This window comes from Camelus ferus, chromosome 10 (genome assembly GCF_009834535.1).
Source record: "Camelus ferus isolate YT-003-E chromosome 10, BCGSAC_Cfer_1.0, whole genome shotgun sequence".
Classification (NCBI taxonomy): domain Eukaryota; kingdom Metazoa; phylum Chordata; class Mammalia; order Artiodactyla; family Camelidae; genus Camelus; species Camelus ferus.
Window position 1 is genome coordinate 30653685 of NC_045705.1, and position 16712 is coordinate 30670396.

Sequence of the window (16712 nt, forward strand, 5' to 3'; positions counted from 1 at the left end):
GAGAAAACATCAGACAAACCTAAATTGGAGTACAACCTGTACTCTTTAAAAATGTCAATGTCATGAAATACAAAGAAAGACTCAGGAACTCTTTCAGATTAAAAGAGACTAAAAAGTCATGACAACTCAGTGCAATGTATTATCTTGAATTCTGTTTTCCTATAAAGAAGACATTATTGGGTCTGTAGATTAGATAGTAGTATTGTATAAATTTTAATTTTCTGATTTTGATCATTGTACTATTGTTATGTAAGAGAATTACTTATTTTTTAGGAAATACTAAGTTTCGGGTAAAGAAGCATCATCTCTACAACTTACTCTTAAACAATTCTGAAATACAATATGTATAAAAATATAAAGATCTGTATATTTATATGTATATAGATGTGGCAGAGAGAGATTGAGAGAGAAAGAGAAAGCAAATGCGGTGAAATACTCACATTCAAGCAATCTAGGTAAAGGATATTCAGGACTTCTTTGTACTATTTTTGTAACTTTTCTGTAAATGTGAAATTATTTCAAAATTAAATAAAATGAAATCTCAAGGGAAAAAAATGAGCAACTTTAGGAAAATGAAAGAATTTGCTCAATGAAGTTTGAATATTGGTTTTGGAGAAATCCATTTAGGGCAGGCATATAGTGTACTTCCGTATGGCCTTTAAGATATTTTTAGAAACTTTTAAATTTGATTTTAGAGGTAAGATTGATGACTTTTTTTTTTTTTGCAAAATTTGTTGTCCAGTTTTATTTTTTTCTTTATTTAATTTTTTATTGAAGTATAGTTGGCTTACTATGTTAGTTTCAGGTATATAACATAGTAATTCAATATTTTTATAGATTACACTCCATACAAAGTTATTATAAAATATCTACTATATTCCCTGTGCTGTACATTACATCTTTGTAACCTATTTATTTTACAACTGTTAGTTTGTACCTCTTAATCCCCTTATCCCCTTCACTTATTTTGCCTCTCCCTCTACCTTCCTCCCCTCTGGTAACCTCTATTGTTCTCAAGATTGATGACTATTAAAGAACATTTCTATTTAGTTAAATACAATTGAAAATTAACAAGAATGTACATTTTTATGTGGGTAGAATGTTTGTTTTGGATTTCTGTGATAAAGGCTTGCATTGTTTGTGATTTGGTCCTCCTATATATTCCAAACACACAGTAATGATAAATAAAATTTCCTAAGAGAAAATTTAAAGGACATAGCCATGTGTAAAATCAATATAAGTTCATCTATGGACCAGGAACTAAACAAAATCACAACATTAATGGAGCTAAAACCATGGGCCTCCTGCACTCTGGTTTTAGAAGCAAGCATAGGTAACTGAGTGCTCATTTCTCATGGAATAGTAGAGAACAGAAGTTTCACACATAGGGTGAGAGACTAGAGCCAGACTTTTCCACCTCCACCCCTCTAAAGGAGATTCAAAGAAACTTATTATGCCTCTCTGGTAAATGACTTATATAAAACCTGGGAGTACAAGAGGAAGCAGACAGCCTTTTAGTCAGGACTTGGTGGTGCAAGCTACTCAGGGATTCAGTGACAGCCTCTGTGATATCCCTAATATCATCAGGAATACAGCCTTAAGTCATCAAGTATGAGACCTAGTTCTAAACTAAGATCTGTCCCCAGGGGAGAGTGAGAATGTAAAACCTACCACTTAAGATGAGTCTGCACACTGCAATTCCAAAACACATAAGGAAAACTAATGCTAAGAAAGAGAGCCAATAAACCCAGTAACTGAAATGTAAATTTACTCCAGAGAAAATAAAACTAATTAATCATTTTTAAATTGACTTTGAAATGAAAGTTAGGATCCTCAGGGAGAAAAAAGAAGGAATACAGTAGTTTTAAAAGACAAGAAAAATTGAGAAACAGGAACAGGCAAAATGAAACAAAGCCATGTATATTCCTTAAAGGACCTTGAAAGTTCTAGAAATAAAGTTACTGAATTTTTTTTAATAATTGAAAGAGAATGAACTCTAGACTAGACATAATTGAATAGAGAATTCATAATTTGTCAGATAATACTAAATGTACCACAAAGATAGAGATAAAAACTATAAAAGGACAGATGAGAGACATTGAGAGTCTACAATGTATATCTAATAGGAGTTTCAGAAGAAAAGAATAGAGAAAATCATGAAGAAGCAGTATTTTAAAATATATTGGCTGAGAATTTTCCAGAATTGACAAAAGAGATGTCAAAGTCCTTGGCGAGATAAACAAAAATAAACCTACTTGATTTCTTTCTTTCTTTCTTTTTTTTAGAATGTGTTTGAAGCTGACATGTTGATGAGTCTAAAGCGAGTAGATATAGTAATGGGTTAACATTCTTTAAAAACATGGTAGCCACAAATCAAAAACATACAGTTGAGTTACAAAAACCAAAGAGAAGAAAACTCAAGCATAATACAAAGATCATCAAACCACAAAAGGAAAAACAATAAGAAAAAAGGAACAAAGAAGAAATACAAAATCAACTGGAAAATAAGATTTAAAGTGGTAATAAATACATATCTATCAGGAATTACTTTAAGTGTCAAGGAACTAAATGCTGCAATCAAAAGACATAGAATGGCAGGTTGGATAATAAAACAAGAGCTTACAATATGTTGCCTACAAGAGACCCACTTTAGGGTGAAGGACACACATAGATTGAAAATGAGGGGATGGAAAAAGATATTTCATGCAAATGGAAATAGCAAGAAAGCAGGGGTAGCAATGGTCATATCAGACAAAATAGACTTTAAAGCAAAGGCCATAAAGAAAAATAAAGAAGGATATTACATAATGATAAAAGGATCAATACAAGAAGAGGATATTACAATTGTTAATATATATGCAGCCAATATACAAGCACCTAAATACATAAAGCAAATACTAACAGACATAAAGGAAGAAACTGATGGTAATACAATAATAGTAGGAGACTTTAACACCCCACTAACATCAGTGGACAGATCTTCCAAACAGAAAATCAAGGCAACAGAGATCCTAAATGACACAGTAGAACAGTTAGACTTAGTTGATATTCTCAGGACATTACATCCAAAAAAAACCAAGAATATACGTTCTTTTCAAGTGCACATGGAACATTCTCTAGGATAGACCATATACTAGGACACAAAACAAGCCTCAAAATTTAAGAGGATAGGAAGTCTCAGCATCTTTTCTGACTGCAGTGGCATGAAACTAGAAATCAACCACAGAAAGAGAAATGAGGAAAAAAAAAAAAAACTGACTGCATGGAGACTAAACAACATGCTACTAGATAACCAATGAGTCAATGATGAAATCAAAGTGGAAATTGAAAAACACCTTGAGACAAATGACAATGAAAACACAACCACACAAAATCTATGGGATGCAGTAGAAGCAATCCTAAGAGGGAAGTTCATAGTGATACAGGCCTTCCTCAAAAAACTAGAAAGATCTCAAACAACCTAACCTACTGCCTAAAAGAATTAGAAAAAGAAGAATAAAAGAAACCTAAGTCAGCAGAAGGAAAGTAATAATAAAGATCAGAGAGGAAATAAATAAAACAGATTTTTAAAAATAGAAAAAATCAATAAAACCAAGAGCTGGTGTTTTAAAAGAGTAAACAAAATTAACAAATCTCTGGCCAGGGTCACAAAGAAGAAAAGAAAAAGGACCCAAATAAACAAAATAAGAAATGAAAGAGGAGAAATAAAAACCAATACCACAGATATACAAAAACTATAAGTGAATACTGTGGACAATTATATGCCAACAAATTGGACAGCCTATAAGAAATGGACAAGTAGTTAAAAACATACAGTCCACCAAAACCAAATCAAGAAGAAAAAGGTAATTAGAACAGACTGATCACTAGAAGTGAAATAGAATCTGTAATTTTAAAACTCCCTGCAAACAAGAGTCCACAATCAGATGGCTTCATTGGAGAATTCTACCAAACATATGAGGACGTTATACCAGTCCTTCTCAAACTCTTCCAAAAGACTGAAGAAGAAGGAACACTCCCAAACTCATTCTATGAGGTACCATCACCCTGATACCAAAACCAGACAAAGACACTACCAGAAAAGAAAATTACAGGCCAATATCTTTGATGAAAATAGATGCAAAAATTATCAATAAAATATTAGCAAACTTAATACAATGACACGTAAAAAAGATCATACACCATAATCAAGTTGGATTCATCACAGGGTCACAAGGATGATTCAACATACGCAAATCAATCAATGTGAAACACTACATCAACAGAAGAAGAGACAAAAATCACATGATCGTCTCAATAGATGCAGAAAAAAATTGGATAAAATTCAACATCTATTCATAATAAACACTCTTACCAAAATGGGTATAGAGGGAACATATCTCAACATAATAAAGCTATTTATGACAAACCCACAGCCAGCATGATACTCAAGAGTGAAAAGCTGAAAGCCTGCCCACTAAAATGTGGCGCAAGATGAGGATGCCCATAGAACTCTTTGAAATTGCAATTCTGCTCCTTGACATATATCCAAAAGAAACGAAAAGAGAGACTTGAGCAGATGCTTGAACACCAAAGTTCATGGCCACATTTTTCACAACAGTCAAAAGGTAGAAATGACCCAAGTGTCCATTGACAAATGAATGGATAAACAATATGTGGTATATACATACAATGGAATACTATTCAGCCTTAAAATGGAATGAAATTTGGTGTATGTCACAACATAGATGGACCTTGAAAACATACTTAGTGAAATAATAGAAACAGGAGGACAAATATTGTATTATTGCACTTAAATGAGGATACCTAGAATAGGCAAATTCAAAGAGACAGAAATAGAATAGAAGTTACCAGAGTCTGGGAGGAGGGTAGAAGAGGGAGTCATTTTGAAATGGATACAGAGTTTTTGTTGGGGATGATGAATAAGTTTCGGGTATTGGTAGTGACGATGATCACATAGGATTGTGAATATGTTTAATGCCACTGAATTGTACACTTACAATCATTAAAATGATAAATATTGTGAATGGTTAAAATGATAAATATGTTATATATATATCTTACCAGAATAAAAAAGTTTTTCAATTTAAAGAAAGGTAGAATTCAAATTTTAGAAAAATAATATCAGAAGATGAGAAAAGTGCTAGTAAGTTATTTAAAGTGGATGTTGTTCCTTGGTTTGGAGAGTAATAAAGATAATGTGCAATTTGACATTTAAAAAAATGTGTAGCTAAATATGTATGTTAAATTTAAGAGAAATACAGGAAGATTACAGATTCTGTCATAGCTTCCAAACTAATGGGGGGGGGGCGCAGAATGCTTTTTTAAAACTTTATTAGCACATTGAAAAGTAGGAAAAGGGAAAAAAGTCAAAGAAGAACAGTCACAGAAAACACAAAATAAGATGGCAGAAATTAATTAAATGTATTAAAAACTTATGATAAATTGGGAGTTCGGGATTTGCAGATACTAACTACTATATATAAAATAGATAAACAACAAGTTTATATTGTATAACACAGGGAACTATATTAAATATCTTGTAGTAACCTATAATGAAAAAGAATATGAAAACGAATATATGTATGTAACTGTATGACAGAATTATTGTGTTGTATGGCAGAAATTGATACAACATTGTAAACTGACTATACTTCAATAAAAAACAAACAAAAAACAAACTCACTCACTAAAATACAGAGAATGTTAAGATTGGGTAAAAAACAAAATCCAGCTATGTACTACTCAAGAGAAATATCTAAAACAAAATTATCCAAAAAGATTGAAATTAAAAGCATAGAAAAAGTTACGTCAGGCAAATTACTAATCAAAAAAAGCTGGTTTTGCCGTATTACAATACTAGTATCAGACCACAGTCCTGGACTTTTAAAAAGATGGTAAAATACATAGACTTTCATATCACTAGTATGGCTAACTGTGAATACAAATTCTGGTACTTTCTACGTGGCTTTACTTATCTTTTTTTTTTTTATCTTTCTAAATCAACTACCACACACATTTATGGAGCAGTATCTACTATGAGTTAGGTAACAGAGGCAAAGACAAGTACAATCTAATTGCTTACTGTAGAGTCCAGTAGAGAAAATGGATCCCAGTAACTTTAAAACAAGGCAGCAAATTGTGAGTACCATTAGAGAGTTATAACTGAGGTATGATGGGAATTAGCCATGGCAGGTGGAATCAGGAAAAGACTGCATACAAAACTTGGTATTTGAGATGGTCCTAAAAGACTGGATAGAATTTTACGAGATGGAGGGAGGAAAAAGATATTTCAGAGTGAAGAGAAGTAGTACAGCTTTGAGCAACATTGTGTTTTCTGCTTTTTCTTTACAGCTATCATATGTAAAAGAATTTCACTGATTATGTTAAGATCATCTGCTGAAACATTATGTTGTACACCAAAAATTGACACATTGAAACTGACTATAATTTTTTTTAAAAAAGATCATCTATTAACTTTTTTAAAACATTTTTTGAGTTATAGTCATTTTACAATGTTGTGTCAAATTCCAGTGTAGAGCACAATTTTTCAGTTATACATAAACATACATATATTCATTGTCGCTTTTTTTTTTGCTGTGAGCTACCACAAGATCTTGTATATATTTCCCTGTGCTATACAGTATAATCTTATTTATCTGTAATACATATGCTTGTCAGTATCTACAAATTTTGAAATCCCATTCTGTCCCTTCCCATCCCCTGCCCCCTTGGCAACCACAAGTTTGTATTCTATGTCTATGAGTCTGTTTCTGTTTTGTATTTATGTTCTTTTTTTTTTTTTTTTTTTTGATTCCACGTAAGAGCGATCTCATGGTATTTTTCTTTCTCTTTCTGGCTTTGTGATTATGGTCTCCATACTGATCAGCTGCCACCCTAATCAAACATTTCTAATTATTTTTATTTTTAATTAAATGTGAATTTCATTGGTATGAATTATCTGAAGGCAGTAGTGTAAATACAATTATAAATCTTTTTGTATTCAATATTATATGCCTATCAGTTTGTTGTATAAAATTCCTATTTTATAAATTCTTGTGTATATTCTTACTTATCTGTACAATAAAGCTCAGCTCAATTCTTTGATGCATAAATCATTCCCCAGTTTAAAAAAAGATATTTTTTCAAAGCTACACTAAAGATATAATTTCACCAGTATTAGTTCCTTTATAGCCTAGACTGTGACCTAGACATCAGCTTTTTTCCCTTGAGGGTATGAAGCACACTTTGGGACTAATTCTTTGCTGGGTTGCTTCATAAATTTAGGCTAGAGTGGTATCATTTTAGACTTCATTTGCTAGAAATGTGACCTACTCCATTTACCTGTAACAGGCCATTTGCTTTATTTTTCATTTTCTTTAAGACAACAGCATTGCAAATTGCATGATTAGGTTAACCCTTTTTAAAAAAATCTCTCTTCTGACCTAACTCTTTGCCAGATGTTGTCCTCATACTTCCTCACAGTATCTTAGAAGTGGATTCCTTTGCTAGTTTTCCATGGGGGAAGAAAGGTATATAATTTGTTTTTTCATACGGCCTTGTTAATAGTAACAGGAAGAGGCTAATTTTATCCTAAGTGATAATATACTCTATGTTAAAGGACAGCTAGACACTTCCCTCTGAACTTGGTCAGGGAAAAGGAAAACGGATTAGATGGCATCTTAAATTTTTTTGTATTTAGTTCAGAGATTCAGAATTTTTCCCTCTTTAAATGGTAAACAAATGAAAAGTGGCATTTGGAATTACCACTATCCCTCTATTGCTTGATATCTTCAGTTTAATGTCTGCTTCTCTACAAAGATTAACATATTTTCCACTCATGATTTGCTTGTCAGGGACTTCAGGAGTTTTCTGGAACCAGAAATCTGCCTTTGGTGGTGATGATTACTGGATAATTGCCTGTTCTTTGGTGGATTTTCCATTTTTAGGTTACGCCAGGCTTTGCAGCCTTTATTTCTTTGGCAGAAGCACCCAAAGGCAATGGAGTAGATTTTTTCCCCTTCCCTGGCCCAGCTTAAACAATGACTCACTTGGACCCTCGGGCTTTGCTTCATACTCTCATTCAGGGACCACTGTCTACTCTCATTTTTCTTATTTGCCTTTAGTGTCTGTCTGGAACCTTTTATATCCTTTGGCACATGGATTTTCCTCTAAGGTTACTGTCAGAGAGGTATACAATACTTCCCCCAAACTGAGACAGACAATCCAATTATGTCCCCATAAGCCATGTTGTTCTTTAAGCCATCTAATATAGGTCAGAGAAAATACAAAAAAAGAATATAATTAAGGAAACATGATTCCAAATGGGGTAGGGGGAGAAGTAGTCTCCAGAAAGGTGAGTGCCAGTGTCATCCAGCTAAAGACTGAAAGATATCCCTCTATATGAGATGCTCTAGTGACTGATTAAAACTTCCTCAGTATATTTATGTGGGAGGTGGGAAGCCCTCAGATGAACTGGACTCCCAAGTTTTCAAAGGAATATGGTTATGCAAAGAGACTTCCTCATAGAAGGACATGGTCTAATCTATAGTTCAGAGTTTTGTTGGAGAAAAAACAATTTTCCTTCTTTTGGGCAGTGTTTCTATATATTCTTGATTCTTCATTCTATTTCCAGCCTTCTGTAACTACTTAATGACGATCTCTTGACTTTTCTCTTTGCAGTTTTAACAGTGTATGTCAGGGAACTCACATTCTCTTTCGGGAATTCAGCTTCATCCAAGCCACCCCTCACAACAGAGCATCATTCTTACGGGCCTTCTGGAGATGCTTCCGAACCGTGGGCAAAAATGGTGGTAAGTCTTCCCAAATTCTGTTCTTGCCTTCGTTTATTCCTTGCAAATTTCTTTGTTTTGCTCCTATAACTACTGTCTGAATGCATGCTACTCAAGGCTCTAGGAGCACCTTATTTTTAAGGATCTGTCTTGTGTCGGAGATACTACCAGCACTATCACTATCACCATCACTTAAGACCCAAGTGTATCTCTGAGCACATTAGCTGCAGTAATTCATTTAATCTTCACATCTCTTTGTGGTAGATACTATAATTCCCATTTTATAACAAATGAAACTGAAGATCAGTTTGCATATTTTAATTCATCAATTTAATATTATAATCCAAGGATAATATTAAGAAAAACACTGATCAAAAATGTCTTTATTGAGACTTTATTTTGGCGAAGTGAAAGCTGAAATACCCCTATTTCCTCATTCATTCAACAAATATTTCTGGTATACTTACTCTGTGCCTGACGCTGGGGTTATAGTAATTGAGCAGATACGCTCCCTGCTTTCATTGAATTTACGAGATCCCCTCCCCTGCTCTAATTGATTCTACTGCTACTACTGAAACCTTTTTGCTGTAACTCCTTCTACCTACTTTCTTATTAGATCATTTCACTACCCTAAGAAATAGATGAAATAGATAAGGCAGGTATTATTGCGCCCATTCTATAAATAATGAAATTATGTAACTTGCAGAAGGATTGCACAGTGGATTAGTAGCAAGGTTGGAAATAGAACCCAGATTTACTAATATGCTAATATGCTATTTCTACTATTGACATGTAACTCTAGAGATCATCAATCTTGATTACACTATTGTGCAGTAAGTACTTAGTGTACTGAGAACAGCATCATCTTCTTTACAAAATGTATGACTAGTAGGCGAAAATCAGTGTGAACTCAGTTTTAAGTGAACTAGCTCAGTGAAACTATCTCATTGGTCTCTGCATGAACAAAGTTGGAAACAGTGAGTGCATAGGTGAATTTTGTACTGGTTCAGCAGAACCTGTCTTTCCTAATCCTTTCTCTGCCCCTTAATCAGCAATTATTTATTGAATACTCAGTATATTGAAGAATGGTTCATATTGCTTGAGCTGGTTTCTGTGAAATAGCCATGGGGATAACTATGGGAAACAGTCTTCAGATATCCTTAATTATCTTCCTGATTTCGAAGTGGGGTCTCTTCAGTAATATATTTACTATCACAAGGAATCTATATAGCAGTGGACTCTAAGCAGATGTGGTTTTCTTTATCTTTCTTATGGCAGCTGCCAATGATTCACCCAGCTGCTTAGAGGAAGCAGCTACAAGTTCTCCCTGTTTCTCCTGTGCCACAAACAAGAGCTAGATTTTATGCTGGATACTTACTGTCATGCTTCTTAATCTGTCTCTGATTTCTTACAGACCAAATGCAACATTTCTGTCTAGGTGATCCTCAAATCTTTGGTTAAATAGTTGTAAATATATTCTCCATTTTTTCAGGAAACTTTAGAACATCTTTCAGTCCCAGAATGTGTCAGTCCCCAATTTTAATCCAGAATGAGCAAAACCACTCAGAGGCAAGATTCCAAAGGAAACCATTTATTGAGTCCCATTTTTTCAATTAGAATGCCAAGTACCAGGCTCCTCCTCAGTGGAGCTGCTATTATTGTTCTTCTGCAGATAACTTCCTTAGAACATCACATACATATTTTAGCATTACCAAGAGGAAACTAACCCTTTTGGGAGTTAGCAAAAGAAGAGTAGAGTTCCAGCATAACGTATCTAAAAGTGAAGCCACCTGTAGAAAACTAAGGACCTGATCCCTTCTGGCAAGAAATATTTATCCCAGTTTTTAGCAAGTACAGAGATGCAATGTCATTTCTGCATGACTGAGTATTGAATGATGCTGATTTCCCTATTTCTGAATTTCAAATAACCTCGTGAGGACTATAATGAACCTCTTGCTATCTAGACAACTTAAGACTCTTGGAAGCAAAAAGATCTATTCAAATGTAATAAGTCTTTAAAATTCACCTTCTCAGTTTGGTATTTCTTTCAAAACAGAAAGATTAATCTAAATTTTCCGAGTCTGGCAAAGATTAAAATTTCCTTGTAAATCTTTACTTCTATTTAGGGATATTGGCTCAAAAGAGCTTTTGTCCACAGTTTATTTTCACAGTTTGTGAGAATTTAGTTTTGAGCTTTGTGATTTTACCAGTGAACATATACATTTCATTTAATAAAATGATGGGTATTTCTCCTGTCCATGAAGAAGTACCTACTAAGGGAATTGTCGTGCTAGCAACAACTAGAAAATCGACAAAGTATCTGAAACGACTGTTTCAGACATTGGCCAACAAGCAATGTGGAGCTGTGGTCCCTGGGAGGTAGTTGCCTAGTGACAGGGAGATCATCAAAGAGCCTGGAGGTCTTACTGAGTTGAGGAGGCAAAGCCGGGGGTTCAGGAAGCCAAGGTGGCCAGAATCTACAGGGCTAAGTACCAGAGAGGAGGGTGTTGCTCAGTTAGCTTCAGAGAGCTGCAAAGAGGTATTTGAGTCTTTGGCTACAAACCCTGCACATGTGTGGGTTGGAAAAAGAACCACCAGAAAATAGTAGGCCAAACAATTCCTGGAGTATGCACAGGACTAGTTCACACTTCTTCCAGCTGGAGTGGAGAAATCTCAAAATCACAGGGCATTGGATAGAGCCCTCAGCAGCTTAAGCATTAGACTGAGCTGCAAATTACTGCATACCAGAACAAAATTCAAAACTCCATAAAGGAATTCAACAAAATCCAGCACTCAACAACATAAAATTCATGAAGTCTGGCATCCAATTAAAAACTAGAGGAAGCAAGAAGATATGACCTATAACCAGAAAGAAAATCAATCAATAGCAACACAGACTCAGAAATGACAGAGATGAGGGAATTAGCTAACAAGTACCTTTAAACAGTTATTTTAAGTCATAAAAATATGCTCAAGTATGTAAAGGAAAACATGAATATGATTAAGAGATAAATGGAAGATATTAGAAAGGTTCAAATAGAATTTCTAGACATAAAATACAATATCAGAAATGAAAATCATGATAATAATAGTTAATATTTATTAAAGTGCTTCCTGTATAGATTATCTCATTTTTCTTCACAACAATCCTACGTGTTAGGTAGATACTATTATTATCTCCTTTGCACAGAAAGTGCAACTGAGATTTAAAAAGTTAAATCTAGGTCACACACCTAGTAAGTGAAAAAGCCAGTGCCAAAGAAGCCAGAGAGCTGACTAGAGACAGCGTTATGTTTTTAATGTGTATCAGAGAGTGTGTAAGATGCTGGAAATACAGATAAGTAAATGCCAGTGCTTGCTCTCAAGGAGCTCACATTCCAAGGGAAGAAACAGAGTAGCCTGGAAGTAGTTTCCATAGAGTATAAGTGATTAGTAAAGCCCTGTGTAAGAGTCAGCGATAGCACAAGGAAAGAAATTGTTCTTCCTGCAGAAGCTGGAGAAGGCTGTAAAGAAGTAAAGGTAATTAGGATGGATCTTGGAGCAGCAGAGAGCTGTCAAGCAAAGAAGGAGTACATTCTAAAAAGAAAAAAAACGTTTTTGAAAGTATAATGACATGAAACAACATGGTGCCTTTGGGAAATGATGAGAAGAGGCAACAGAAAGTGTGCCAGCCACTGAGCAAAATACTATACATGTATTCATTCACTTAATCCACACAACAAACGTGAGTTGGTATGATTATTATCCTGTTTTATTATGTAAAGAAACTGAGAAGTCAAATGACTGGCACAAGGCCATATAATTTATAAGTAGCACAGCTCACATTCAAGCTGAAGTCTTCACACAGGCCACATTCTTAACAACTGCTGGACTGACTGAACATGTGTATCCCAGGTAAGGAAGGGCTCTGTGTGCTCTAGAGTTTATGCTTTCTCCCAAAGTCAGTAGAACCTTATCAATTTGTGTGACACTGGCAAAACATGGGAAAACAGAATGGAAGGCAGGTATTTAAGACCAAACCAGAGACTAGATGGGAGACACTTGCCATCAAACGGGAAGCAGCTGTGGAGATGCAGAGCTATTTAAGGAGTTGATTTGACAGGACTTGCCGATTGATTGGCTGTAGAGTGTGGGAGAGAAGAGTCAAAAATGAATGCCAGAAGTGAAAATATTGCCAATTTCATCACTCCCTTCCTTTTTTCCTTTCCTTTCACCGTTTATGTTTTACTCTGAATTTACTGCGATTTTTGTCTTCATAGTCTAGGCATATTCTTTCATTCAATAAACAGTTACATCTCAGTTGCTGATGATAAAGCAGTGAGTGGGCTAGAGAGAAATCCTTGCTCTCCTGGCGTTTGTGCTCTGATAACCAGAGACTGGGGGAAAAAAAATCCCTGCTTTATAAAGGAGTTCACATTCTAGGGAATCAGGGCATTCCAGTGGGTCTGTATGATCATATGATAAAAACCTGCTACTTTTGTTTCTAAAATATCAAATGCTATGATGAGTGAAATGATCTCAGGGAAAATGCAGACATGCTAGGCTGAAATAAAGCTTTTGGTCTGACGTCTCTGTGTCATTATCTCAAACTTCCACTTGATTTTGCTGGTCACTAATCCTCATCCTCACCACTAAAAACCATTCTGTGAGGATTGATGGGGTTTACCTTAGGAGTGGAGTGGCTGTCATGTTTGAAATATTAAAGTGCATTTGTTTCTTTTGTAACTTTTTTTAAACAAACAAAAATCCTTCCCGGCGATCTCGTCACTCCTGAGGTCTCCCTGAGCCGGGTCGGGCCACTTGCTCCCACTGGGGCACCACCTCTCATCATTTTCCCCAGAAACCTGATGTGGCCAATAAGTAACTTCTTCAACCTCCAGTTCCTGTTTCCTAGCTCCCATTTTACTTATTCCTCCTCTACTCTAACTTCTCTAATTTTCCCTTCCTTTTTCATTTTTACTTCCTTCTTCAGAATCTTTTCTCCAGGGAGAATGTTGACAATTCATGTCCTCTCAAATCCATCACCTCTCTACCTCCAAAAACTTTAATCTTTCCCTCTGTTTAATTTTCCCTTCTTTCTATTTCAGTTATTTGGGGCTGTCACACATGTCACACAAGCATTCCTGGAATGCTTTTGTCACCACCTCCTCACCCTCCATACATAACACCCGTAGGTTGCTGACCTCTCTTTTTCCTTTTGGGTCTTAGTTTAAAGGTCAGCTCCTTCAAGGGGCTTCTCTATGACCCTTCCTCATCTGAATTAGAGCCCTTCATAACTGTTTTTCAAATCATCCTGTGAGTTTTAGTTATCATTTATTACAGTTTCTAAGTATTTTTTGGATGACTGTTAATGTCCATCTCCCTTATTAAATGGTAAGCTTTATGAGGGCAAGAACCTTGTTTTGCCACTAACCATTCCTAACACCTAATATATGTAAACAATTTCTTTTTTGTTATTTAATATGCAGGCTCACCATTTCCCAGTCACAACACAGAGGATATATTATTGAATGGATTATAGTATCATCTTCTATTAGAGAGTAGGATTGGTTTTGTAAATCAGCTTTACACCAACTTTTCAATATTGTGTAAGAGCCTTGATCTAAAAATAATAGCTACCACTTATTGACCACTTGCTATATTCAAGGCACTAAACGTCATGCTCCAGGTGCCCTACTAAAAACTGGCCCATTCAAAGCTATACTATTTTAAATGTTTATTATGAAGTTTACCTGAAATCAATTTCTTTTTTTTTTTAATGTTTTCTTTTTTTTTTTTGCAGAGGGGAGGTAATTAGGTTTATTTATTTATTTATTTGATTTTTCAGTGGAGGTACTGGGGATCGAACTCAGGACCCCAGGCACGCTAGGCATGCAGGCTACCACTTGAGCTGGTGACACCTAATTAAAATAATATTCAGTACCCACTGTTGCTTCTCAACCAGGATTAGAAGGATTTAGATTATGATCTGTATGTAAACTTTAAACACTGGTGAAGAACTGATGAGTTCCTTTCCTTTCCTTCTTTTGTGTTCCGGTCCAGCCTTTTTGCTGTGAAAGAGATCACAAACCTGTGGTCAGCTGACCACACATGCCTTGGCCTGCAGATATATTTTCTTTGGTTTGCAGTATTAAAACTATATTTTTTAAATTAGATGCCAACATTTAACATAAAAATCTCAATTCAACTTCACTTACAAATGGAAAATCCTTCCAATCCCATGACCACATTCCAACAGGGAGACAGTTCGCCAGGGCGGAGATGCAGCTGCTCCCTTTAGACAGGGCACGTAGCCTCAGATTTACCACCATCCCCAGCTGCCTGGCTTCACCTGCTTACGTTTCCTGCCTGGCCTCTGGAGGCATTTGAGTTTGCTATCATTGCTAGAACTTCTTGGTCCATTTATAATCACTTGAAAGGTAGAGTTACACTCAATTCAGAACAAGGAGTCAGGATCTCATTCTTCAACTAGATTCTCTTTCTCTTTTCTCTGTGTTATCATGCTGTCTCAAAAATTTTTATAATTAGAAGGGACCTTAGAAGTCATCTCATCTTGAAACCAATTCTAGGTGTTTTTTAATATTGTCTTTTTTATGGTAAAATATGCATAATGTAAAAATTTGCTATTCTAACCACTTTTTAAATTGAGAAGTCTTTTTTTTGGTCATAAAATATAAACAACATAAAATTTACCACTTTAAGGATACAATTCAGTGGTTTTAACTATAGTCACATTGTTGTGAAACCATTACCACCATCCATCTCCCTTTTTTATCTTTTCAAACTGAAACATTTTACCCATTAAAAAATAACTCCCCATTTCTCCCCCTCCAGCCCCTGGTAACTGCTGTTTTCTTTTCTGTTTCTATGTGCTTGACTGTTCTAGGTACCACATATAAGTGGATATGATTTGTCTTTTTGTGTCTGGCTTATTCCACTAAGCATGATGTTTCACAGTTCATCCATGTTGAGTGTATGTCAGAATTTTATTCCTTTCTGTGGCTGAATGATACTCCATTGTATATATGTTATATTTTGTTTATCCATTCATCTGTTGGTGGACAGTTGGGTTGTTTTTACCTTTTGACTGTTGTGAACAATGGGGCCATGAATACAGGTGTACAAGTATCTGTTTGAGTCCCTGTCTTTGATTCTTGAGTATATACTTAGGAGTGAAATTGCTGGATCATATGACAATTCTGCGTTTAACTTTTTAAGGAATTGTCATACTGTTTTCCACAGCAGCTACACCATTTTACAGTCTCACCAACAGTTCACAATTTCTCCATATCCTCACCAACACTTGATATTTCCTGTTGTTTTGATAATAGGTATCCAAATTGGTGTGACGTGGTATCTCATTGAGTAATAAGCAGAACTGGGAGGTTCTTTGAAAATACAATGAAGGTTTTTTAAAAATTTAAGCTGAAGGGAGACTTTATCATGAGATGTTATTAAACCTATTCTCTGAAGCAGATCTACCCAAAACCAGAGTGTATCTCTTATGCTTCTGAAATCTCTTGCTCTCATGGTTCGGTTAGAGACAAAAGTAAATGATTAAAGTTTACACACTATGAGTCAAAATAAAACTACTTTATGTTAAAGATGTCAATTCAACAAACCATACTCAAATTTGGTTGTTTTGGTGGGTTTTAAGCTGGAAGTATATAAAAGCAAGTATAAGTAGTGTTGAAAATTTAATCTCTTCCAGTTTTATTTTGCTTGGCATACATAACCTGCTCTTCATTCCCACTGCCGCCACCTGACCCTAATTTAGAGCCCTAATTAAATACATCGGAGAGGTTGTCAAAAAAAAGAGATTCCTTGATCTCATCTCCAACCTACTGAATCAGTCAGCAGGGGAGAGATCTGGGAATTTATTTTTTAATAAGCATTTCAGGTGATTCTTAAAATCACTCA

The 16712-nt window shown here is 35.2% G+C and overlaps 1 protein-coding gene across 4 annotated transcripts in view; it reads left to right on the plus strand.

The window, feature by feature from the left end:
- The window catches only part of C10H11orf49 (chromosome 10 C11orf49 homolog), a 170604-nt gene that overhangs the window by 63448 nt on the left and 90444 nt on the right, over positions 1-16712 (plus strand). For all 4 annotated transcript variants that reach the window (XM_032488623.1, XM_032488625.1, XM_032488624.1 and 1 more), the window contains one exon: positions 8683-8813. In XM_032488623.1, coding sequence (XP_032344514.1) covers positions 8683-8813 — 131 coding nt within the window. The remainder of the gene's footprint in view (positions 1-8682; positions 8814-16712) is intronic.